The sequence below is a fragment of the Ranitomeya variabilis genome, chromosome 6, assembly GCF_051348905.1.
Source record: "Ranitomeya variabilis isolate aRanVar5 chromosome 6, aRanVar5.hap1, whole genome shotgun sequence".
NCBI classification, from domain to species: Eukaryota; Metazoa; Chordata; class Amphibia; order Anura; family Dendrobatidae; genus Ranitomeya; species Ranitomeya variabilis.
This window is the reverse complement of record NC_135237.1, coordinates 190,652,381-190,679,929: the sequence shown is the minus strand read 5'-3', so window position 1 is coordinate 190,679,929 and position 27,549 is coordinate 190,652,381. Positions and strand designations below refer to the sequence as shown.

The 27,549-nt window shown below is 43.4% G+C and overlaps 1 protein-coding gene across 8 annotated transcripts in view; it reads right to left on the bottom strand.

Moving 5' to 3' along the window:
- Nucleotides 1-1,172: 1,172 nt before the first annotated feature.
- The window catches only part of GOLGA4 (golgin A4), a 181,202-nt gene continuing 154,825 nt past the window's right edge, over nucleotides 1,173-27,549 (bottom strand). For 5 of the 8 annotated variants that reach the window (XM_077269344.1, XM_077269339.1, XM_077269342.1 and 2 more), the window contains 5 exons: nucleotides 26,636-26,711; nucleotides 24,208-24,311; nucleotides 20,144-20,230; nucleotides 14,697-14,742; nucleotides 1,173-2,061 (listed from right to left, as the gene is read on the bottom strand). In XM_077269344.1, the coding sequence (XP_077125459.1) occupies nucleotides 14,713-14,742; nucleotides 20,144-20,230; nucleotides 24,208-24,311; nucleotides 26,636-26,711 (297 nt within the window). In that variant the 3' untranslated portion in view covers nucleotides 1,173-2,061; nucleotides 14,697-14,712. The remainder of the gene's footprint in view (nucleotides 2,062-14,696; nucleotides 14,743-20,143; nucleotides 20,231-24,207; nucleotides 24,312-26,635; nucleotides 26,712-27,549) is intronic. The other 3 variants (XM_077269341.1, XM_077269343.1, XM_077269338.1) reach the window with 2 other exon arrangements.

Genomic DNA, 27,549 nt, shown 5'->3' with positions numbered 1-27,549 from the left:
GTGAATAAGACGGTGTGTGAGGGATGGGAGGCCATGCAGTGATGCCAGCAGAGTTGTTACAGTAATAACTAATATAGGAGTTTCACTTTTTGTATTGAAGAACTGAAATAAATTAACTTTTTGATGATATACTAATTTTGCGAGATGCACCTGTATCTAGAATGTGATATTTTCCCTTTATTTTTCTGAAGAGTGTATTACGAGGATAACATTTTTTTTTGCTGGAGTGCTTCTTTAATCTTAGTGACTGTCCTTGGTATGATGCAGAAAGATAATTACGTTATTTATTTTCATAATATTTCACTGACATACATTTTATAATTACACAAACTAGTATGGTATGCCTCCTGATGAAGCTAAGGTGGTGAAACACACGTCGAGGCTCCTGCGTGTCCCACCTGCACTTTGAATACGACATGTCTCAAGTAATGTCACTTCATATTGTCTCCATATCTAGATAACAAATTTTCAGGACATCCACACCGGTATTTTGATATTTTTCTAGTAACCATATGCACATATAGCATCTTACTTATATGCCCTGTCCTAGGGAAACATCAGGCTGTTATGCCTGAACCTGTTGCCCAGATTATTAACAACACTCATTGGCTTACCGGCTAACTGATTTCTTTTTGCACCTTGTATACACTTGCTTAACTCTTTACATATGCGCAGTTGTTGCTAAGGGACAAGCGTTTCTGTTTCCGGTGTATTATAAACTTTTTTTCATATTTTCTTGCATCGGTTCTTTCAGCTGCTATTTCCTCATCTGATCACCAATTTTTGTCTGTTATTTATGTACAACAAAATGTAATATTTTTGCAAAAAACACCCTCCTTTTGATGGCTCGTGTTACACGTTATCTCTTAGAATTCATTGGTGAAGTTGGGATCATTGACCTAGACATCCTAACTTTAGTTGGTTTTGACTTTGGGGCGTGTCCCACTTGGCCATGCGGACGTTATAGGCGATACATAATATAGTATGCTTTGATCAAAAAGTTAAATGTATAAAGGAGCTACCTACCAGCGCCTTCAAACAGCCTCAGTGGAAAAAACTTTAGACATTCCTCAATGAAATGTAATGCAAAAAAGTCTTATCTCTTCAAAATAACATTGCACTTAAATAACATTTTCAAGAATTTAAATGGTAAAAAAATATAAACAAAAAGGTTTGTAAATAAAATTTATTTTGCTCTGTGCTTTCCAAGATTAACATAGAAACCATCACTTAAACAGCATTATAATACATTCATGTATTGACCATTTACAATGTACAGTAGTGTATTAAATTTCTCAAAAAATAGATACAAAAGCTAGGAGAAACCTCAATCAGGTACTCCAGGTTAGGATAATTCATCATAGATGAAAAGTTAAAAGAACTGGCCCACAGCAACCTAAATCAGACCTAGGGGAAAGGAAAATTAAGCAAAGCAACAAACTGATTAAGTGTGAGTGCAGTAACCACAATTCCTCCCCTTAGTATAATATTGCACAATTATTTCACACAAACCAAAAATGCTAGAACACAGTTATGATAATTAACCTAAAAGAAAACAGATTTGACTCTTAAGAATCTAACAAAACTATGTTAAATGGATAGGACACTGCAATAAAAATAGCCTGAAATAGGAGAAGTCTGGATACAGTGCCAACATGCTGGTTAGTGGGAGAACCACAGCTCGTCTCAACATGCTCACAAATGTTATCAGTGGGCATAACATTTAAGGTTCACTTTACTTTTAGAATCTAGCTAACGTTAGTGATATGTTTAAATAATGTGGTCAGTAATGCAAACCATTGTACCTAATAATTTATTTATGAATTTTATGACAATTAATGTTTTGAATACAATAAGAAAAATGCATTGTGACACGGTAGTCACTATGTAGCAACAGCTCGACTCAAGGCCATAATGGTAGAAGTTCTTGTTAAACATTTTAAACCGTTTTGGTTCTAAGTTCATTCCACAGGTAGTTGGAAGAAAAAGCAGATGTCCACAGGAATCAGCATCGTATAGAAGACGGCACACAGGTCCTTAGGATGATTATCTCAGCCAAGACTAAAAATTGGGAGGAAGAAAAAAAAAAAAAAGTCAATGAATGCAAGGGTCACATATAGGGTAAAAACTCTACAATAGTTCACTCAGACAAGCATATTAAAATGCAGATGTGAAATGGAGCATCATGGGGATAAAAAGATACGGACAATAAAACGTATGAACAAGTAGTGCAGTATTTAGTCCATTTTTTTTTATTTCTGACTATATTAATATCTATATTTGAGCAGCATTTTCTTCAGTAATAGAACCATGCGGGTGTCACAGGAAGTTTGGTTTAATTACTTCTAAAAACGAATCTCTATTAGACATGGGAGGACCCCTGGATGCTTGGGGCCGGCCGAATAGTTAATAATAGTTCAGGTATCAGAACAGTACCAGGACCCCATTCACTTGAATGGAGGGCATGAACATCAAGTGTTTGCCACGATGTTATGCACATGACAGCGTGACAAACACTGCTTTTGAGCCGGCAGCTGTGATCGAAAGTAAAAAGTTTACCTTCGGTCACTGGCATCAGCTGATGGGACTACTGCATCCATCATCCCATGCCTGCTGCTGCCAATAACAGTGAGAGCAGGAGCGGTTGATAGAAGTATTCATCAGCCGCTGCTTGCGCTCTAACTAAATAAACAGGCGTGATTTCCCGATTATTGCTGATAACCAGCTAGCCAAAACTCACAGCTGGGGGCTGCAACTCTCAGCTGTCAGCTTTAGCAAGGTTGGTTATCAAGAATAGAGGGGTCCCCAAGATGTTTTTGTAATTATTTAAATAAATAATTTAAAAACAAAACAGTGTGGGGTCCCACCCACTTTTAACAATCAGCCTTGCTTAAGCAGACAGCTGGTGGTTGGTATTCTCAGCCTAGTAAGGAGCCATGGATATCTCCACCCCCCCACAAGCCTAAAAATAGCAGCCTGCAGCCAACCAGAAAAGGCGCATCTATTAGATGCGCCAATTCTGGCACTTTGCCCAGCTCTTCCCCCTTGCCTTGTAGCAGTGGCAAGTGGAGTTAATATTTGTGGGGTTGATGTCATCTTTGTATTGTCAGGTGACATCAAGCACACGGATTAGTAATGGAGATACCTATCCATTACTAATCCAATATTTATATTGTAAATAAACACACAGCCAGAATAAAGTCTTCTATTTGAACTAAAAACAACACGCTTATCCTTTTTTATTTAAAAATAACAAATACAGTTGTACTCACCTAATACCCATTCAATCCCTCATCTCCTGTAATAAAACAAAAATAAAAAACAACAATATCCAGCACCTGTCCGACATTCTGTCCCATGCTGTAAATCATGTCTGGGGGGTTAATAGTTTTCAACCTGGATGGTACCAAGATGCGTCCGTCCAGGCTGAGAACCACTGATGAATGAGCAGTGAGCAGCGTTCACCTCATCGAGGTTACCGCTGAGGCTGCTTCCCCAGCCGGGCTAAAAAACTGCGGTGACCTCCCTCCGATGAAATCACCGCTAGCACAGTGAAATTCTCCCACAGAGCCACCCGCACACACACACACAGACAGACAGGTCCACACACACAGACAGACCCACACCCAGAAAGACTCCGACACACACATACAGACCCCCCCACACACAGACCCACACACCCCGACCCCCAGACAGACCCCCACACGCACAGACAGATGCACACAGACCCCCACACGCACACAGACAGACCCCCACACGCACACAGACAGACCCCCACACGCACACAGACAGACCCCCCACAGACAGACCCCCCACAGACAGACCCCCCACAGACAGACCCCCCACAGACAGACCCACACAGACAGACCCACACATGCACACAGACAGACCCACACACGCGCACACACACACACACACACACACACACACAGACCCACACACGCACACAGACAGACCCACGCACACAGACAGACCCACACACGCACACAGACCCACACACGCACACAGACAGACCCACACACGCACACAGACAGACAGACCCACACACACACACACACACACACACACACACACACACACACACACACACACACACACACACAGACCCACAGTATGTAAGCAGGAATAAATAAATCCACAAAAATCAATATAGCAAGGTGGATGTACTAAAACTTAACCTTTATTAGGTATAATGTTAAAAATGACCAATATATGACATGCAAAAACATCAAAGGAAAAAAAAACAAAATGGAAGGAAGTGGACCACAGTGAAAATAAAGTGCCCTATTACCAACAACAAACAAAGGAAGAGAACGGCAAAAGGGAGTGACAGCGTTTCAGGTCCTATGAATCAATCTGACCTGGTAGACCAATTGACTGCAGCTGCCTGTGGGAGGTCTTATCCATATACCCTGATAAATCTCAATTACCTATAAATGGGTCTTAATAATATCCTCTTTATAAGAGCTACTTATTTATACCATTTCCATGAGATCCCATATGATACATATCGCCACTTATCAGATAGCATAGTATAAAGTGCTCCAAGTGCTATTGCAAAACATAGTCAAATATGGTGAAAAAGGCTGGGTCCAAATAGAATATATATGTGACCCTACGTCACATCAATGCCCATAAATCCACCCTATGAGTACCAACAGACATCCACTGCGCTGCAAAGCCCTGTCAGCGAAATCATGACTGTCATTGGTAATTTATCACATAAAAGACATGTATTATGGATACTGGCATGTTGTGAACAGTATCCCCACAAAAAAAGAAGCCAAAAAGGTTTAATCTCACTCAATCTGTCAGAGGAGACATTTGTTCTGTGCCTTCTCTTAGATCGAGATATTAACCAAGCCTCAGTCATAGTTAGCGTCACCCGATGCGTTTCATCAAGAGGGAGTGTGAAAAGACTATTGCTTGCTGCGATCTGCAGTCTTACCCGCCTGTCCAATTTAAAAAGACCCGAGAGACACTTCATCAAGTCTCTGCCTCCGGCGTGTGACGCCCTTCCGGTCCTTGGATTGCATTTCCGGTGTTTGGAGCGCATGTCCGGTCACTGGAGTGCAAGGCTGCTGGTGGTGACATGCAAGCATACACCCCGGAAACCGCGCTTCACAGATTTGGATCATTAGTGTTATAACACCAAACCAGATACATAAAGGGAGTAATAATTACTGCCCTCAGTAAGTATGGGACCAATAGATACAGTATCTATTGTGTTATCTACATAATTCCATCCACAAAATAAAGTGTAGCAAATATGGAACATAAGTAAAAAACACTTTAGATAAGACAGCTACCGTTATCTCTCTCATTGCTGTCTAATTTTCCATCCGGTATGGTAGAGTTTTCAAACCGACAATGTGATTGTACGACCATAGGCAACCGAGATGAGGTATAGATGTCCCCACCAATCAGGGGCACACGCACGAAACATGTTTAGAAAGGTGGAATAGAGGAGTGGTAAACAAGTGGTGGATAGCGGAACAAAGAAGGGACTACAACGAAATATGACGGGACAATAGAGAACCCCACCGAGCTGCAAGGAATAAAGGCCTGTCGTCTCCCTAGACCAGGGGTGGGGAACCTTTCTCCAGCCGGGGGCCACTTGGAAATTTCTACCATCATTCGGGGGGCCACACAAAAATGATCACCTTGAAAATTACCCCGGTATATTTAGTCAAACAATTAATTATGGCAATTCACCCTTAACGTGACGGTTGGAGCTGCTTCTCTTTGGTGCAGCTGTTATGGTAGGTGATACTGAACATGATGCTTCTCACAGCTGCTTTTCCAAGTTTGTCTCAGCCAGGAGAGCAGTCAACATTTTGTCATAATAAGTTTTGTAAATCATATGCATCACCATAGGAGACGCTGGGACTACTGTATATACACCAAATAGGAGACGATGGGACTGCTGTATAAGCATCACATAGGAGACACTGTGACTACTGTCTATACATCACATAGGAGACGCTGAGACAGCTCTATCAATATCACATAGAGGACGCGGAGACAGCTGTATACACATCACACAGGAGACGCTGGGACTGTTGCATATACCGTATTTTTCTGACCATAAGACACACTTCTTTTCCTCCAAATTTGGGAGAAAGTGTGGGGTGCGTCTTATGGTCCACATGTAACGTGGAGAGGGGGCAGAGGCGGAGTGGGATCGCACTCGCAGGAGGCAGGAAAATGTCTCCGCTGCAGGATTCTGGCACTGAGGAAACCACGTGGTCCCGATGCTTAAAGTGAAGGAATATTCATTAGCCGCTTCCCCACCCACCAGTGAGCGTGGAGCAGCAAATGAATATTTCTTCACTTAAACAGCAGACCCACATGGTTTCCCCAGCACCGGATTCCTGCAGCGGCTGGGGAGATCGTGTGTCCAGTGGAGGAGGCGACAGGGTGCTCCCATATAGGACCTGTGTGAGGTCATGAAGAGGGAAGGCTGGAGCTTCACATGACAGGACAGAGCCCTCCCTCTTCATGATGTCATCACAGGTCCTGCAGAAACCACGCGTCAGAGGGGGTGTGCTTGGCACCTGGGCATCTTTCTACTCACATCATGGGTAAGCATTAAAGCAATTAAAGGCACTGTCTCTCAGTTTGGTGTGCAATGTCATTATGGCAGCCCCATGGACTTTTTTTCATGATAAGTGTCTTTGACAAATCCGACTTTAATTTCTTGTGGTAATATGTGCATTTGGGTCAGCATAATTAGTGATGTGCATTGGCTTTAAAGATTTTTTCTGTAATTATTACGACTGATAAGGTGCACTGATACCTTTATGATTTAAAGTGCCTTTTTTATTACCATGATGATATTCACTATGTACATGCATTGATGCCCTGGACCGACGTGTTTTACTAGGGTCAATTTTCCTTGACATATTTTTTTTGCACTATATACAGTACAGACCAAAAGTTTGGACGCATCTCATTTAAAGACTTTTCTTTTTTTTTCATGACTATGAAAATTGTACATTCACACTGAAGGCATCAAAACTATGAATAAACACATGTGGAATTGTATACTTAACAAAAAAGTGGTAAACAACTGAAAATATGTATTATATTCTAGGTTCATCAAAGTAGCCACCTTTTGCTTTGATGACTGCTTTGCACACTCCTGGCATTCTCTTGATGAGCTTCAAGAAGTAGTCACCGGGAATGGTTTTCACTTCACAGGTGTGCCCTGTCAGGTATAATAAGTGGGATTTCTTGCCTTATAAATGGTGTTGGGACCATCAGTTGTGTTGTGCAGAAGTCTGGTGGATACACAGCTGATAGTCCTACTGAACAGACTGTTAGAATTTGTATTATGGCAAGAAAAAAAGCAGCTAAGTAAAGGAAAACGAGTGACAATCATTACTTTAAGAAATGAAGGTCAGTCAGTCTGAAAAATTGGGAAAACTTTGAAAGTGTCCCCAATTGCAGTGGCAAAAACCATCAAGCACTACAAATCTATCCCATGGATAGGGATGAACACCTTGGTTGCCTCAGAAAGACCTTTTTGAATCAGGGCTACCATCCAAGAACAATAGAAAACCAGATTACAAGAGCCACCAGAATATCAAGGAGTCATCTGCTACATTACAAAGCTAAAGAAGAAAATAACCGGGTACCTCTAGTAGTTACCTACAATCCAAATCTGGAGGTGCCAAGGGGAGCTGCATGGAAATTACAACCTTTACTACAAAAAGATGCACGCTTACAATCCATTTTTCCAGACCCCCGCTACTGTGTTTTAGGCAGCCCCCAAATCTAAGAAGCATCATTGTCAAGAGCTCCCTGTCCTCTCCAACAGCTGCAGGTACCTTTCCTTGCAATCAGAAAAAAATGTAAAACCTGTCCATTTATAATGACCACGGACAAGATAAAGATCCCCAATTCACATCAGGACTACAAGATACCAGGTACTTTCAGCTGCGACACTTCTAATGTGGTGTACCTAATTATTTGTACTAAATGTCCTACTGGGGGTCTGTGTGTGGGGGAGACAGGGCAAAAGCTTAGAACAAGAATGAATTCTCACCGCCACACAATAAGAGAAAAAAGAATGGATCTACCTGTGGCAATACATTTTTGTCTCCCAAATCATAACATTATGGACATGAAATTACTTGTGTTAAAAGGTAGCTTCAAATCTAAGAGAGACAGAAGAGTCTGGGAATATAAACTGATGACGACCTTTGACACTCTCAGTGCAGGAATGAATGTGTAGCATGGATTTATGTCTTTTTACATCAACTAAGGAACTTGCCCCTCAGACCATGTGGGGGTCATCATAACAGAACCAGATCCCAATCAGAGGACAATAAAACATTCCTTATCTAAGAACTGGCCCAATATTTATGGACATTACTGTTTATCACTCACGGTAATTCTGCTTCATGTCACCTGTCTTACCCATGGATTTTTTTTTTCTGTGCAATGTTGTGCATAAATATGTGATTCTTCAGAATTTCTTTTAGTCTTTGCCTGATGAAGAGACCTGTGTAGTCTCGAAAGCTTGCAATTTGTTACCATCTTTTCAGCTAGCCATTAAAAGGTATCAACCACTGAGGACTCTCAATTCTAAATATTTTTCCAAGCACTACAAAGAAACTGGTTCACATGAGGACCGCCCCAGAAAAGGAAGACCAAGAGTCACCTCTGCTTCTGAGGATAAGTTTATCCGAGTCACCAGCCTCAAAAATCGCAGGTTAACAGCAGCTCAGATTAGAGACCAGGTCAATGCCACACAGAGTTCTAGCAGCAGACACATCTCTACAACAACTGTTAAGAGGAGACTTTGTGCAGCAGGTCTTCATGGTAAAATAGCTGCTAGGAAACCACTGCTAAGGACGGGCAACAAGCAGAAGAGACTTGTTTGGGCTAAAGAACACAAGGAATGGACATTAGACCAGTGGAAATCTGTGCTTTGGTCTGATGAGTCCAAATTTGAGATCTTTGGTTCCAACCACCGTGTCTTTGTGCGACGCAGAAAAGGTGAACGGATGGACTCTACATGCCTGGTTCCCACCGTAAAGCATGGAGGAGGAGGTGTGATAGTGTGGGGGTGCTTTGCTGATGACACTGTTGGGGATTTATTCAAAATTGGAGGCATACTGAACCAGCATGGCTACCACAGCATCTTGCAGCGGCATGCTATTCCATCCGGTTTGCGTTTAGTTGGACCATCATTTATTTTTCAACAGGACAATGACCCCAAACACACCTCCAGGCTGTGTAAGGGCTATGTGACAAAGAAGGAGAGTGATGGGGTGCTATGCCAGATGACCTGGCCTCCACAGTCACCAGACTTTTGGGGTGAGCTGGACCGCAGAATGAAGGCAAAAGGGCCAACAAGTGCTAAGCATCCCCTGGGAACTCTTTCAAGATTGTTGGAAGACCATTCCGGATGACTACCTCTTGAAGCTCATCAAGAGAATGCCAAGAGTGTGCAAAGCAGTCATCAAAGCAAAAGGTGGCTACTTTGAAGAACCTAGAATATAAGACATAATTTCAGTTGTTTCACACTTTTTGTTAAGTATATAATTCCACATGTGTTAATTCATAGTTTTGATGCCTTCAGGGTGAATGTACAGTTTTCATAGTCACGAAAATACAGAAAAATCTTTAAATGAGAAGGTGTTTCGAACCTTTTGGTCTGTATTGTATGTATAAAATATTTAATAAAGATTTTTTGATACCGTATAACTCCCAGCATGCCATAGGATTTGCAGGACATTCTGGGAGTTATAGTTCTCCCATGGGATCTTAAAGCACCACTCCAGTGTTATTTTCCAGTGCTGGAGTGGTGCTTTAAATATAAGCCCTGTGCTACCATTCTTATACTCACCCTCCAGGGTCTTCATATAGTACTTTACAGACAACACACTGGTCCCACAGCACCATCTTCTACCCGTAATAACATACATTTTTTGCTTCAACAATTTTTTTTCCTATTTTCCACCTCTAAAACTTGGATGCGTCTTATAGTCTGGTGCGTCTTCTAGTCTAGAAAAATACGGTACATCACATAGAAGACACAGGGACTGCTGTATATACATCACACAGGAGACGCTGGGACTGCTGTACATACATAACATAGGAAATATAGACTGCTGTATATGCATCACAGGAGACTCTGGGATCATATAAATTACAGAAGGGGCATAGACATATTCATCACCTGTGAGGCTGGGGGGAATAGACATCACTGAGGGGCTATATACATCACTAAAAAACACGGACAGCACTGAGGTATATGTACCTGGGGGAATACACATCACTGGTGAGGTCACATACATCACTGGGGGCTATATACAGCACTGGTGGGGGATAAACAGGACGGGGGGCGACATATACAGTGCCCAGCGGGATATACAGCACTTCTGGGGAAATTGCAGCACTGGGGAATATACATATCACTTGGGGCAAATACAGCACTTGGGGAGAGGGTATATACAGCACCAGGGAGGACAGGCATCACTGGGGAGGCACATAGATCACTGGGTAGGATTCATAGAGCACCGAGGGGACACAGAGATCACCGCGGGGACAAAGATCAGAGGGGGGCACATAGCTGGGGGGCACAGAGATCACCAGAAGGTGGGGGAGGGCAAAGAAATAGCAGGATCACACATAGCTGGAGGGCACAGATCATAGAGGGGTACATAGCTGGAGGGGACAGAGATCAAAGGGGGCACAGAGATCACAGGGGGCACAGAGATCACAGGGGGGCACAAATCTCAAAGGGGTTTACATAGCAGGGGGGCACATAGATCACAGGGGGCAGAAAGCTGGGAGCCTTAGATCACAGGGGTGCATACAGCTGGGGGGCACAGAGATCACAGGGGGCATATAGCTGGGGGGCACAGATCACAGGGAGCATATAGCTGGTGGGCACAAATCACAGGGGGGCATATAGCTGGGGAGCAGATCACAGGGGGAACAGATCACAGGGGGCACATAAATCACAGGGATCACAGGGGGCATATAACGGGGGCCACAGAGATCACGGGGGGGGGGGGGACAGGTCACATGGGGGCACATAGCTAAGAGGCACAGAGAACACAGGGGAGCATATAGTTGGGGGGCACAGAGATTCCTCAGCACATAGCTGAGGGGCACGGATCACCTGGAACAGAAATCACCAGCAAACAGGCACTGAGCTGCCGGCACAGAGATCGCTTTGGACTCTCTGGCAGCAGCTCCTCTTCCGGGACAGGACAAGAGAGCATTGGGTGGTAACCCCACCCACCCTGGCGCTAACCCCACCCACATCATTCATGTGCAGCCAGCGTTCTGTAATAAACACTGCGTGCACTTGGGGGTTAAAGAGCTGGCATGATACGGCTGCCAACCGACCATTGTGGACTCCGGGGACCTGCCCGCGGACTGCATGAAAAGTCACCGCATGCCGCATGTGGCCACGGGCCGGAGGTTTCCCACCCCTGCGCTAAAAAATCCCTATGCTGGTAAAGCCCTACCTACAGCAGAGGTTGGCACCCTAAAAACCAGCGCAAATGGCGTCCCCACTCAACGAAGGCTGACCCCATCTACCTGTCCCTGCATGCTCTCACTAAGCTAAAAGACAAAAAACAAGAGATAATGTAGGGTGTCTGTAAATGAAATATGACCAGAGGACTAAAGTGAATGAGTAAAACACTGTCAATTGCCTATAATAGAAGAGGGCCCTTGAAGATGTGCAGGCTAGCGTCCCTAATTATAGAGAGAATAATACCAGTCTTGGGTGGCACTAAACGTATAGAAATGAGCTATAGAACAGTTGTTCATTCAACCCTTGGTGATGTACCGTTCTTAGGTTGAAAATCCAACGACTTTCTCTTTGGAGAATCTGTTTGTCCCAATCCCCAACTCTCACTGGGGATGTGATTTTGTCAATTCCCATAAAGAATCTTTTTTATGTCACCTTGATGAATATGATTTACTAGATGGTAGCCCGATTCTAACGCATCGGGTATTCTAGAATATGTATGTAGTTTATTTATGAAGATTTTAGAATAATACATTGAAAACACAGGATTCGGCCGCCCGTGACCAATTAGCGAAGTGTGGTTCAAATCCCGCGCCAATTCGCAGCCGGGCTGCGCGTGTCGCTGATTGTTTGCGGCCGGCCACGTAGTATATAGCAGAGCCACGTAGTATATAGCAGAGCCACGTAGTATATAGCAGAGCCACGTAGTATATAGCACAGCCCACGGAGTGTATAACAGCCCACAAAGCATATAACACAGCCACGTAGTATATAACACAAGCCACGCAGTGTATAACACAGGCCACGCAGTGTATAACACAGGCCACGCAGTGTATAACAGCCCACGCAGTGTATAACACAGCCCACGCAGTATATCGCACAGCCCACGCAGTATATCGCACAGCCCACGCAGTATATCGCACAGCCCACGCAGTATATCGCACAGCCCACTCAGTATATCGCGAGACCGCTACATCATCATCTCGCGAGATCGCAATGCATGGAGCGGTCACTGGAGCGTCGCGAGGAAGGCCTGTTCTGGATCCAAGGGGCCGACGGACGGTGAGTATATAACGATTTTTTTTTTTTTATATATTATTTTTAACATTAGATCTTTTTACTATTGATGCTGCATAGGCAGCATCAATAGTAAAAAGTTGGTCACACAGGGTTAATAGCAGCGTTAACAGAGTGCGTTACACCGCGGCATAACGCGGTCCGTTAGCGCTGCCATTAACCGTGTGTGAGCGCTAACTGGAGGGGATTATGGAGCGGGCACTGACTGCGGGGAGGAAGGAGCGGCCATTTTGCTGCCGGACTGTGCCCGTCGCTGATTGGTCGTGGCTGTTTTGCCGCGACCAATCAGAGACTTGGATTTCCATGACAGACAGAGGCCGCGACCAATGAATATCCGTGACAGACAGACAGACAGAAGGACAGACGGAAGTGACCCTTAGACAATTATATAGTAGTTGCGATTGGCCACAGGTGTTTATCCCTTGTTGATGATGTCCCGTAGGCGTTGACTAACCCTTTTCTGAAATTCCCTTCTGCTTTTAACTACGTACTCCATCCCGAACTCACATGTTGCCTTGTAAATGACACCTTTCGTGCAGCAATAAATGAAATGCCGGATGGAGTACATAGTACCAGTAACATCGAACACCTTGGTGGATGCGATTCAGCTTTGCAGTTGCCACATTTGAAACAGCCTTTGGTCTGAATTCCTAAAAATCCCGTTACACCTTTAGATTTGTAATAGCTGTGTACCAGTCTGTCACCAAGAGATCTACTCCTCCTATAAGTGATTTGTGGGAAGGGAGCAATTTGTCCATTTATATCTGAATCCATCATTAGTACCCCCCAATGTTTTTGAAGGATGGCCCTTATGTCATTTGCTCTATTGGAATATTTAGTGATGAAACGGATGGTTGTGTCATCATCCCTCTTTGATTTGGGGACCAGCAAGTCCTTCCTTTCTTTTTTGGATGCTTTACAGGCCTCTCAAAACTCCTTTCCAAAAATTTTCCTTGAAGATACCTAGCTTGTTCCTGAAAGGTCTCCATATTTGAGCAATTGCGGCGTATCATCAAGTACTGCCCCCTGGGGATTCCCCTATTAAGGGGGACAGGATGGATACTCTCACACCTTAAGAGGGAATTGGTGGCCGTTTCTTTCCTATGGGTCTTAGTGGAAATTGCCTCATCTTTATTCCTTTCAATCCAAATATCAAGGAAGGCTAGTTTAGTTAAACTCGCCTTGTAAGTAAACCGAAGGCCAATGTCATTAGAATTAAGCTAACTGATAAAGGTTCCAAAATTCTCTGCATCACCCTTCCATATGACCAGGATGTCATTAATGTATCATAACCACAACACAATCCTATCAAGGCATTGTGTTGGGTCACCCAAGATTATGGTTTCCTCCCACCAGCCCAGGAGCAAATTGGCATAAGATGGGGCACAAGTGCTGCCCATAGCTGTGCCCCTGAGGTGGTGGAACAAACAAAAACACATTTTTGGTTAGACAGAATTCTAGGGCTTCCAATATGAATTTGCTATGCCTGTCATATTGTCTACCTCTGGTGCTCAGATAATGGTCCACAGCCATCAAATCCTTTCTCATGTGGGATAGAGGAGTATAGGGATTCCACATCTATACTCCCCAGTATCGTGTCGGGATCCAGGAAAATCCCATCCAGTATCCCTAGCAGATCGGTGGTGTCCCGTACATAGGAATTCAATGCCACCACAAATGGTTTCAGAATTTTGTCTATGTAGACTCCAAGTCTCTCAGTGAGAAATATTATCGGAGATCTGCTAGGGAAACTGGAAAAGTGTTATAAGTGCCTGATTTCACATAGAAAAAGTCATAGTCCAAATGAAATTTTTTAAAAGCAATAACAGTAATATTTTACAGCCAAAAATCTAAATTACTTGTCTTTTTAAGTGAAAAAAACTACAACAATGGAATAGACAAACAATCTGAATGTTTGCTAAGCATGATGGGACATATGGAAAGATGTCATATATATTAAAGAATGAAACAAAAAATGGAAGAGAAAGATGGATGTTCACAATGATGGAAGACAAGTGCCAATCATACTTTGGAAGAATTGCACAGCAATATTAAGAAGCACTAAGAATAGGAACACAGCAAGCGTAATGTAGAGAATACAATACATTTCTTCACTCACCCGCATGCTTACTGATTCAGAAGATACCACTGCGAGGCGGGGTAAACTACAAAGCCAGGGAGAAAAGAGCTTACTGCAGTTAATTCTGACACGAAGGTTAGTGATACACATGCCTATGCAGATTAGCATGGAGGGATTACTTGGTAACTGGTGGGGAGAGCTGGAAGCCAAATTAAGCCATACAGTATTCTATAGGGATTCCCGGTAGTACCAGCAGAGCTGCCATAATCAACTAATGATCATGAGAATTTTGTCTAATAGGAGAAAATAAACCAATTACATTTAAGGATCCATTAGAACTTGAGGCATATACATTTATGGCATATCTTTAGGAAAGGCGGTCAGTGTTGATTGGAATGGGTTTGACCTATAGAATGGCCTCTTATTCTTCACACAGGCACAGTAGGTTTGTTGGGCTTTATATTGCAGCTCAATATAAGAACCAGGCGCAGCCACACTTGTGTGTACGGTGCTGTGCCTCTGTAATTAGTGATGGGGTCAAGGTGCTACGAGTCCTATGATGATACAGACAGAAGTGAGGGACGTATACGGTATCGGTACGGTGAATGGACCTCTAAAACGCATGAGTTGAGGCACAAAATAAACAAGTCGTACCCTGGAGGGCAGGTCACTTGTATTACGGGCTTCTGCCGCTAGGTGAATGTTCATGGATCCCTTCTGAGTTATTATGCACGCTGATGTTCATGTGGTGGGTATGTTTGGCGCTAGTAATTTTTTTTTTAATGATTTGCTCAGTCTTACACCTATTTTGGCTTAATTAATTTTCCTCACATTTTCCTTAGTTTGGGCGGTTGATTGTAATAATTAAAAAAACAAAAAAACTAAATTGGAGAAAGTTTGAATCATTGAATCCAACTTTGAAACCTTCCCCAAGAATGTCAGCTGGCATACTAATTCAGAGGTTTCATGTACATTCAACATGCGGCAGGAGATGTACTACAAGCGCCGCACACTCCAGAAGACTATTACTGTTTACTTTGTGTACCCCCTCGTATCGTGATATCATAGGTGAAGTCATACTATTATCTTAGGCTACGGTCAGATGGCCATAGAAATGGGCAATTTATGCAAATGAAACTCTGATCAGAATTTGATCAGAGTGTCAGCATAGTGTGACCACAATCTCTCAGATGAGAGAATCAGAGCATACCATGAGAAGATGGAGAACAACATTTCTCCATCTCCTCCATTGTGTCAAAGCACGGAAATCAGACTGCACTCCGATGTCATCTGAATGCAGTCTGATGATTTCCACGCACTCATTGACTTGCATAGCCGAGCGTGATTTCAATATAGATTGGATCAAACTAGGAGATGCTGGGATTTTTTTCCTCGGACTGTCTACAGTCGTATGCACCGGGTCTTACTAACATTCATTAACCGTCTCATGGAGCTCCAGTTAAAGATCCTTCCTAGTTTCTAAAGTGAGACCAACAGAAAATGTTCTGGAAATGAAACATGGAAGTGAAATGTAAATGTTTAATGATCAGATGGAATGGTGATAATCGCCATGAAGCAGATGACACTCATATCTATTGTAGCATTACCTTCCACCATAAAAGACAATATTAGTCAAAAAGCCGAATAATAGTGGGTTAGTGAAACTAAGGCTGAGACATGAAAACATTCTCTATGGTATTTTCTAATCTATATACACACATGCATAATAAATATTTATATATATATATATTTATATATATATATATATATATATATATATATATATATATGATATATATATATATATATATATCACACATACATATATACACACACATAACATAGGGAAAAAGTATAGAACACGTGAAGATGTGCAAAAATCCATTGAATGTCATAACACCAGCTGAAATTTATCAGTAATTAGAAAGCGATCCAGTTACTTAGTGAAAAATAATATCAGCTGATTCAACTAATGGCCTATAAAAAGGTGTCTCGTCACCAAAGTGCCACAAGAGAATCATCTCACGATGAGTAACCACCAGTGAGCTGTCTTAAGACCTTCACAACCTTATTGTTGCAAAACATACTGATGCCACTGGTTAAGGAAGAATTTCTAAACGACTGAAGGTTCCACTGAGCACCATTTAAGCCATAATCTGGAAGTGGAAAGAACATAATTTCTTCATAAGCGATCCCTGACAAGGTGCTTCCCGCAAGATTGCAAACAGAGGGGTGATAATTATCAGAAGAGTTGTCCAAGAGCCAAGAACCACCTATAGAGAGCTACAGAAAGACCTGGAATTAGTAGGAACAATTATTTTAAAGAAAAGTATAAGTAATGCACTCAACCCTCCATGCCTGTATGCACGCTCACCACGTAAGACGCCATTTCTGAACAAAAAGCATGTTCCAGGGTGTTTAAAGTTTGCTCAACAACATTTAGACAATCCTGTGAAATACTGGGAGAAAATAGTCTGGTCAAAATTGAAATCTTTGGATGCCACACCATGTTAGGAGGCAAAAAGGCACTGCATATCACCCCAAAACACCATACCAACAGTGAAGTTTGGAAGTGGTAACATCATGGTGGTGTGGCTGTTTTTCAGTATATGGCACTGGCAAACACCATATAATTGAAGAAAGGATGAATGAACAAATGTACAGAGAGTTTCTTGATATAAATATGCTGCCATCTACCAGGATGATGAACACAAAACAAGGGAAGAGATTTCAGCAAGACAATGATCCCAAACACACAGCTAAGGTAACCCTCAATTGGTTTCAGATAAAGAAATTAAAGCTGCTAGAATGGCCCAGCCATTTACCTGACGTGAATTCAATACTAAATTTATGGAAGGAACAAAAGCTCAAAGTTCATAGAAGGATCCCACAGAATCTTCAGTATTTGAAGAGTGTTGCTGTGGGAGAATGGGCCAAAAATCACATCTGAGCAATGCATGCGACTAGTTTCTCCATACAGGAGTCGTCTTGAAGCTGTCATCACCAACAAAGATGGATTTCTGCAAGCGTGTTCAATACTTCTTCCCCAAGTCATTTCTCATTATTACACAATTAAATTTATGGACATCTACGGTTTGAATTCTTTGCCTGTGTGGAAATACATTTACGTAAAAAAAAAAATTTGTGACGTGTTCAATACTAATTTCATCCAATGTGTGTGTATTCTACTGTATACTGCTCTTTACTTTAAACAGGTTATCCAACCAAGTGGTGTCAGCACTGGTTCTCCTTAGGCTCCCGTGACATTATGTCACTCAATCCCTATGGCCAATTAGCAACAGTTTCACTGTCCCCTCCTTCGGGCACATCAGACATCTGGAGGAAGTGAAAGTACACGCAGGTCTCACTAAGGGTACCGTCACAGTGGCACTTTTGTCGCTACGACGGTACGATCCGTGACGTTCCAGCGATATCCATACGATATCGCAGTGTCTGACACGCTACTGCGATCAGGGACCCCGCTGAGAATCGTACGTCGTAGCAGATCGTTTGAAACTTTATTTCGTCGCTGGATCTCCCGCTGTCATCGCTGGATCGTTGTGTGTGACAGCGATCCAGCGATGCATTCGCTTGTAACCAGGGTAAACATCGGGTTACTAAGTGCAGGGCCGCGCTTAGTAACCTGATGTTTACCGTGGTTACCAGCGTAAAAGTAAAAACAAACAAATCGTACATACTCACATTCCGGTGTCCTTCAGGTCCCTTGCCGTCTGCTTCCCGCTCTGACTGACTGCCGGCCGGAAAGTAAAAGCACAGCACAGCGGTGACGTCACCGCTGTGATCTGCTTTCACTTTACGGTGGCACACAGTCAGAGCGGGAAGCAGACTGCAAGGGACCTGACGGACACCGGAATGTGAGTATGTACTGTTTGGTTTTTTTTACTTTTACGCTGGTAACCAGGGTAAACATCGGGTTACTAAGCGCGGCCCTGCGCTTAGTAACCCGATGTTTACCCTGGTTACCCGGGACCTCGGCATCGTTGGTCGCTGGAGAGCGGTCTGTGTGACAGCTCTCCAGCGACCACACAACGACTTTCCAACGATCACGGCCAGGTCGTATCGCTGGTCGTGATCGTTGGAAAGTTGCAGAGTGTGACAGTACCCTTAGTCTGGATGTCTGATTTGCCCGAAGGAGGGGACAGTGAAGAGACCGCTGATTGGCAGAAGGGATCACATGACCTGTCATGCGAACCCTGGGAGAACCAGTGCCAAAACCATGGGAACAATGCCGCGGGACAGGAGGGGAGTATAGCTGTTTTTTTTACTTGGAGGAAGCAGAAATTGAGAAGGGGTTTTCTGAGTTGTGGACAATCCCTTTAACATATTAAGCTTATCTAAGTAAAAAAAAAAAAGTCTTTAGAACTTTGTTAATGCCATTTCTTAACCATTGGGTTAGAAAACATGGCTATACAAGAGTAGAAAAACTGGAATCAAATTGCTTATATTATGTTTTGGAGTTGGATCCAAAGCAGTAAAATATAAAAATATTTTACACAACCCTATTTACACTTCTGAGGGTTAAATATATAACCTACCCAGTTTAACCATGATTATAGTGATTTGCTGCTTATCATCACTTCACCAAGCTGCAGTCAATTTTAAATAAGATTTTCCAAAAAAGTTGATATTTCCCTTGCAGCAAAAATAAGGTTTCCAAAAGTATTTCCATCTACAAGATGCTATCCCAATATGTAGTAGGTGTAATGTAGAAATGTAGTATAGTTCTTAAGATTCGCTATGACGCTTTTCCCATGCAGCCCTTTTAGTAGCTTAGGTATCCATGGTTACGACCACTAACAACTGTCACTATAGGAGTGGTCGTAACCAAGAATATCTAAGCTACTGCAGTATCCTGCACATGGTAAGCGACATGGCAAACTATTCTTCATTTTTAATTGGAGGTATTTGCTAATGTTATTATTACACCTACTACACATTGGGATAGGATCTTGAAGATGGGAATACCCCTTTAACTTAGCTTTTCCCATATTTTTTTGTCGGCATGACAGGTCATGAATGGTGGCAAAGAGTCATGTCACCACAGTTGCCTATGAGGCATTGTGATTCTCAGGAGTTAATTAAAAAATTGTATAAAACAAAATTGCCCAAATTGGTTTGTACTGAAAAAAAATCTGTCAATTCTATTTAATAAATATTGGAGCATTAACAAAATCACAGGAAAAACTGTAAAATGTTTTAAAACAGTAAAAATAAATCAATACAAGCCAGATTAGCAGCTTATTCAGCCAAATGCCATCTTCCGTGAAACCATGGCTCGCAACATGGGTCATATGTAAAAGGGGACACCCGTTTCAGACATTCATCGCATAGACTGATAATGGGTTACGAAATTCTGAAAACCAAACTGCTCCATTACATTGTCAGTTTCACCTACTAATATACCCAGCATAATAATAAAGTCTCCTTTTATCTTAGGATCCATGAGACACTGAGATAATCCTTACCACAGGTCGAGACTCCTCTCTTTCTAAGATCTTCTGAGCTTGATCAGCTGGAAATCTAAGTACTGTAGTGATAACTTTCGCCATGGTCTTAAAAAAATAAAATAAAATATTAGTATGTGAATTACAGCAGAATACAGAAGGTAAATGTGAGCTAATGAATTACATGCCGATTCGGTCCCGTCAGATCAAGGCCTCTTTCACACTTCCGTCTTTCAGCTCCAATCACAAGCCGTCGATTTTTGAGAATGCAGGATCCTGCATTTTCTCATAGACTTGTATTAGCGACAGATTGTGATGGATGGCCATCCGTTTCATCTGTCGTGCACTGGATCCTGCGTAAAAAAAAACGGTCTGTCGGGCAGAGAAAACGTTCAGAGGAACGTTTTTTCTGCACGTCGGAAAATCGGTCAGCGACGCATCCTGCGCTGCCCGTCACTGGCTACAATGGAAGCCTATGGGCGCAGGCCTGTGAAAAGCAGGAATCCAGCGACGGGTCCAGCATGCCTGGAAGAATTTCCCGTCAGGGAAATTCTCTCTCGCTAGCTCTTTTGCTTCTCGCGAGATTTCGCAATGTATTACTAGGAACGCTAGCTGCCGGGAGCATCACTGCGCGGGACGCCGGTAGGTGAGAATACTGCGTTTTTTTATTTTTTTTTAACCTGGTTTGTGTTGTGCATGCGTTTTTTCAGCAGAAAAATGCTGCAAAGACGCATACACAACAGGTGCACATAGCCTCGACGGGTCCGTCAGAAAGACAGGCCCAGTGCACCCGTTTTTTTACAATCTGCACAGGATCCGTCTTTTCAACATTATGACGGATCCTGTGCAGATTGTAAAAACGTAAGTGTGAAGGAAGCCTAAGGAACCCAGTTTCTACAATCAAGTGTGCTAAAAGCTGAACCGTTCTGCATTAGCGTCATGTAATGTTGTCAAACAAAAATCCAAGGTTTTGCAGAGAATAACGTTCTGTACAGCTTCCTGTACCACATAGGGTGCGGAAAGTATTCAGACTCCCTTTACATTTTTCACTTTGTTTCATTGCAGCCATTTGGTAAATTCAAAAAAGTTCATTTTTTTCTCATTAATGTACACTCTGCACCCCATCTTGACTGAAAAGAAAAATGTACAAATTTTTGCAAATTTAATACAAAAGAAAAACTGAAATATCACATGGTCATAATTATTCAGACCCTTTGCTCAGACATTCATATTTAAGTCATATGCTGTCCATTTCCTTTAGATTCTCCTTGAGGCCGGTTTCACACGTCAGTGGCTCCGGTACGTGAGGTGACAGTTTCCTCACGTACCGGAGACACTGACACACGTAGACCCATAAAAATCAATGCATCTGTTCAGATGTCATTGATTTTTTGCGGACCGTGTCTCCGTGTGCCAAACACGGAGACATGTCAGTGTTCGTGGGAGCGCACGTATTACACGGATCCAATAGAGACAATGGGTCCGCGTAAAACACGGACCTCACACGGACATTCTCCGTCTGGGGTCCGTGTGCGTGCAGGAGACAGCGCTACAGTAAGCGCTGTCCCCCCCACATGGTGCTGAAGCCGGTATTCATATCTTCCCTGCAGCAGCGTTTGCTGTAGAGAAAATATGAAGAATAGTGTTAAAAATAAAGATCCATGTGTCCGCCGCCCCCCCACCCCCTGTGCGCCCCCCCGCTGGTCAGAAAATACTTACCCGTTCCCTCGCTGCTTCCTGGTCTGGCCGCGCCTCCTACTGTATGCGGTCACGTGGGGCCGCTCATTTACAATCATGAATAGTCGGCTCCGCCCCTATCGGAGGTGGAGCCACATATTCATGACTGTAAATGATCGGCCCCACGTGACCGCATGCAGGAGAAGCCGCGGCCAGACCAGGAAGCAGCGAGGGAGGAGGGTAAGTATTTTCTGACCAGCGGGGGGGCGCACAGGGGGTGGGGGGGCGCACAGGGGGGGGGGGGGGGGGGGCGGCGGACACATGGATCTTTATTTTAAACACTATTCTTCATATTTTCTCTGCAGCAAACGCTGCTGCAGGGAAGATATGAATCACAGCTTCAGCACCATGCAGAGTGGGTACCACACGCTCCGTGTGGTACCCACTCGCCATACGGGCGGCACACGTGTGCCGCACGTATGGCCTCCGTGAGTTCCCAGGCACACGGACACGGATAACTCCGGTACCGATTTATTCCGGTACTGGAATTATCTGGACGTGTGGGACAGCCCTGAGATGGTTCTACTCCTTCACTGGAGTCCAGCTGAGTTTAATTAAACTGATAGGACTTGATTTGGAAAGGCACACCTGTCTATATAAGATCTCACAGCTCACAGTGCACGTCAGGCCAAATGAGACTCATGAGGTCAAAGGAACTGGCCAAGGAGCTCAGAGACAGAATTGTGGCATGGCACAGATCTGGCCAAGGTTACAAGAGAATTTCTGCAGTACTCAAGGTTCCTAAGAGCACAGTGGCCTCCATAATCCTTAAATGGAAGAAGTTTGGGACCACCAGAAGTCTTCCTAGACCTGGCCATTCAGCCAAACTGAGCAATCGTGGGAGAAGAGCCTTGGTGAGAAAGGTAAAGAAGAACACCAAGATCACTGTGGCTGAGCTCCACAGATGCAGTAGAGAGATGGGAGAAAGTTCCACAAAGTCAACTGCAGCCGTCCACCAGTCGGGCCTTTATGGCCCGACGGAAACCTCTCCTCAGTGCAAGACATATGAAACCCCACATAGAGTTTGCTTAAAAAAAAACAAAAAACAACAACACATGAAGGACTCCTAGACTATGAGAAATAAGATTCTCTTGTCTGATGAGACAAAGATAGACCTTTTTGGTGATCATTCTAAGCGGTATGTGTGGAGAAAACCAGGCACTGCTCATCACCTGCCCAATACAATCCCAACAGTGAAACATAGTGGTGGTAGCATCATGCTATGGGGGTGTTTTTCAGCTGTAGGGACAGGACGACTGGTTGTCATTGAAGGAAACATGAATGCGGCCAAGTACAGCGATATCCTGGATGAAAACCTCTTCCAGAGTGCTCTGGACCTCAGACTTGGCCGAAGGTTCACCTTCCAACAAGACAATGACCCTAAGAACACAGCTAAAATAACAAAGGAGTGGCTTCAGAACAATTCTGTGACCATTCTTGACTGGCCCAGCCACAGCACTGACCTAAACCCAATTGAGCATCTCTGGAGAGACCTGAAAATGGCTGTCCACCAACGTTCACCATCCAACCTGACAGAACTGGAGAGGATCTGCAAGGAAGAATGGCAAAGGTTCTGAATACTTATGACCATGTGATATTTCCGTTTTTCTTTTTTAATAAATTTGCAAAAATTACTAGATTTCTGTTTTTGTTTCAGTCAAGATGGGGTGTAGAGTGCACATTAATGTGAAAAAATGAACTTTTTTGAATTTACCAAATGGCTGCAATGAAACAAAGAGTGAAAATTTAAAGGAGTCTGAATACTTCCCTTAACCACAGTATACACACACACAATATTAAAAAAAAAAAGATAAAAAGATATGGCTCTTGGAAAAGGGGGGGAAACAAAAATAAAAATTGTCCATGTTGGAAGGGGTTATAAGAAGAAAAACCAGAATACTCAAGGGAGCAGTGGAAAAAACATAGAGGGAAAAAAAAAACCTTTAACCAAGCGACGGGTCATCACTATGGGATCATATGGTCTGCGGTCTATACACTGACAGTAAACATCAGTACAATTTGCACGTACACATAGGGCAACACCAGTAAGATGTTAGCAAAACTGAAAGTAAGAGTGATCGTACATAAAGCATAATAACCAGATGCCATGTAGTGGTCAAATGATACTTTTGTTTAAAAGGCAGTGTTTAAAAAATAGCCCTGCCATACGGTGCTCTCATTGTAGCGTGTGTGTGTGTGTGTGTGTGTGTGTGGTCGACATTTTTTTTCCTTCATGTAGTCAAACTCAATAAATGATTTACGGTATATGTACTTACATAAACTGTCTACAGTACAAGACCACCTTTGTAATGTTGGCATATTAATTATGCAACTGTGGAGCTCCTCACCTTAGTTTCCTTTCCCATCATATACTCAAACAATATGTTTCTCAAATACTCAAACTCTGTAGGCTCAGCAAAGACAGACACATCAGTGTATCGATGATTGACATCTGCAGAAAAAGTAAAAAACACTACATGACAACTGCAAGAGCAACAGCTATAAAGATGTGAAGTTAAACAAGTTGTCCACTACTTGGACAACTCCTTGACATACCCCACACTTGGCTTCAATAAAATAAAAAGCCTATACTCTCCTCCCATGCCAGCGCCGTTCCAGGGGTGATGGCACTCACTCTCTCCGGGGATCCCGTGCTGTTGTTGTAACACTTGACCCCGGCGCCCAATTATCGCTGGCGTCACTGTCCACGTCTCCTGTCTAATTGAACTTGAAGAGGAAGTCAGATCAGCTGTAGCCTGGACTTCCTCTTCATGTTCAATTCGACAGAAGGAGGATACAGTGATGCCAGTGCTGATTGGGAGCTGAGCTCACGCGTCATAACCACAGGAGAGCCCTGGGAACACAAGTGCTGACACGGCACAGGAGAGGAGTATAGGCTTTTCTATTTTATCGGGCCAAACATTTAGATCAAGAAAGGGTGGTCCTAGTAGTGGACAACCCCTTTAGTGAAATCCACAACTGCAGCTAATGAGTTATATAGCTGCTTACATCCAAAGCCTGTACTAGAGGTAACTACGCATTGTATAGGGGGCCTTACCTGCGTGATCATAAGAACTGATGTCCTTATAGGACATACTAGACCGGGGGGGGGGGAATTAATTTAATTTTCTCAAGGGGCCACATGAGACCGTGACTGTTGTGGAGGGCCGAACCAATAGGCTGAAATTAATTCTGTTCAGTATTAATATTAACGTATTCATTATAATTATTTTATATTAATAATAATTGCATCACTTAATATTGAGCAGAATTAAAGAAGTTGCCACCACTTGGACAACTCCTTGTCATACTCCACACTTTGCCCTGATAAAATAAAAAAAGCTTATACTCACCTCCCGCGCCGGCGCCGTTCTACGGTGTCATGATTCACTCTCCCCGGGGATCCTGTCCTTTTGTTCTGACATGTGAGCCTGATGCCCAATCAGTGCTGGTGTCACTGTTTCTGCCTTCTGTTGAATTGAACATGAAGAGGAAGCAAGAGATCAGCAGCAGCCCGGACTTCATGTTCATGTTCAATTTGATAAAAGGCGGGGCCAGTGACACCAGCGCTGAACACGGGGAACCCTGGGGAGGGGGAGATCCAACACTGCTGGAATGGCGCCGGGGTGGGAGGGGAGCAGAAGCTTTTTTAATTTTATTGGATCCAAACATTTAGATCAAGAAGGGTTTGTCCTAGAGGTGGAGAACCCCTTAAAGTATGCTGACATCCCATATATACCATTTGAACCCCCACATAGCCTCCCTGTGTCCAGCATGAGAGCCCCCTACGTAGCCTTCCCGTGTCCAGAATGAGAGCCCCCACATAGCCTGCCCATGTCCAGCATGAGGCCCATAGCCTCCCCGTGTTCAGCATAAGACTCCCATAGCCTCCCCAACCAGCATGAAAGCCCCCACATAGCTTCCTGTGAACAGCATGAGAGCCCCATAGCCTCCCCGTGTCCAGCATGAGAGTCCCCACATAGCCTCCCTGTGTCCAGAATGAGAGCCCCATAGCCTCCCTGTGTCCAGCACGAGACCCTCATAGCCTCCCCATGGCCAACATGAGACCCCCATAACCTCCCCGTGTCCAGCATGAGATGCCTATAGCTCCCACCACTCTGCCTCTGCTCCTGTCTGTGGTGCACTTACTCTCCCCCATGCACAGCTGACGCGATGAAGATAGCTGTCTCACATGCCGATTAGTAGAAGAAATGGCCAAAGGCCCCTACTCCACCAACGCATCCACTGCTGTGATGACAGGTGGGGGAGGAGACAGTGCAGCCCGTGGGCCACTCTTTAAAACACCTCAGCTGTCACGGTCTGAGTACCAGATGGGAACCACCAGAGGACCGAATGTTTCCAGAGAGCCACACTTTGCCTAGGTCTGTTCTAGACCATAACACCAAACTACAAAGACGGATGACAATATGATCCCAAATTTCCTACATGAACAAGAAGCGATCAACAATGCAAACTACATCGTAATGAACGACCAATAATAGTCCCTGCGGTTTGCATATTGTCGACAGCTCATCTTCTGTTTACAAGTGGAGATGTGCTGCCGACAATGAAACGCAAGATCTGCTGCTTAGCAAGTGTTTGCTCGTTCATTGGCTGATCGCTGTCATATTTACATGGCACACACATTAGTAAAATTGCTTATTCCATTGTTTATTGGTGCCCAGTCAATAAATTGAATTTAGTATTAACATAAACATTAATCTGGAGTACAATGTATTCACGTTACAAAAGAGCACTGCTGAAACAGTTTCCGACCTTTATAAGGAGTCCCAAGAGGAGTGACAAACACACCACGCGAGTAGTTTTTTAACTGGTCTTCCAATGTGTTAATCTGTACAAAAAAATGGAAAAAAATCATACACTCAAACTCTGTTCTACAATAGTATTTCTAATAATGAAAGGCCTCTTTCATATCAAGCAGCTGTTAATTGGGAATAATGAAAAATGAACGAGTTTCAAATCTGCCAAATTTTACCAAGAATTAAGCAGCCAATTTATTTCCTGCAAATTGAATGTTTCTTATTATACCGAAAAACTGTAGAACATAATAAATGTAAGATGTATATTAAAAACCCCATCTATACTCACTTCACTGCTCATTGTCCCACTTAGAGTCCTGAAACAACAAACATCTTCACACCAGGCTGGGACTTCCAGGTGAGACTAGACTTGGGATGTCCATACGCAAGGAAGTCCTAGAACTAGTCACGGAGGAAGTCCCAGTGTTACTTCTAAAGGTTGTGGTGCACATCTTTGCCTAGCATCGAGAGGCCATAGGTTTCAGCGCACAGTGGCAATAAAAAATGGCAACTAGCACCGTATGGGTAAGAGCATGATGTAGAGGAGGTCCAGAGGTACTATTTTCTAACCTTTTGACAGCCCTTTACAGTTCAGCAAAATGATGGCTAGCTGACTGCCACCTTGCTGATCTCTCAATTACAAAGAACATCTGCATTCTGGACCATATGGATTTTTGTAAAATTCTGAGTAGAATTTCAGTACCACTTGAAGAAATTCACCCAACTCTAGTAATAGTGCAAAAAGCTAAAACTACAGCTACTACATTTAGGCCATGTTCACACTTTGCGGTTTTTACCGCGGAACCGCGGAGATTTTGATGCTGCGGGTCCGCAGCAGTTTCCATAGTGTTTCCATTTACATGTAAACCC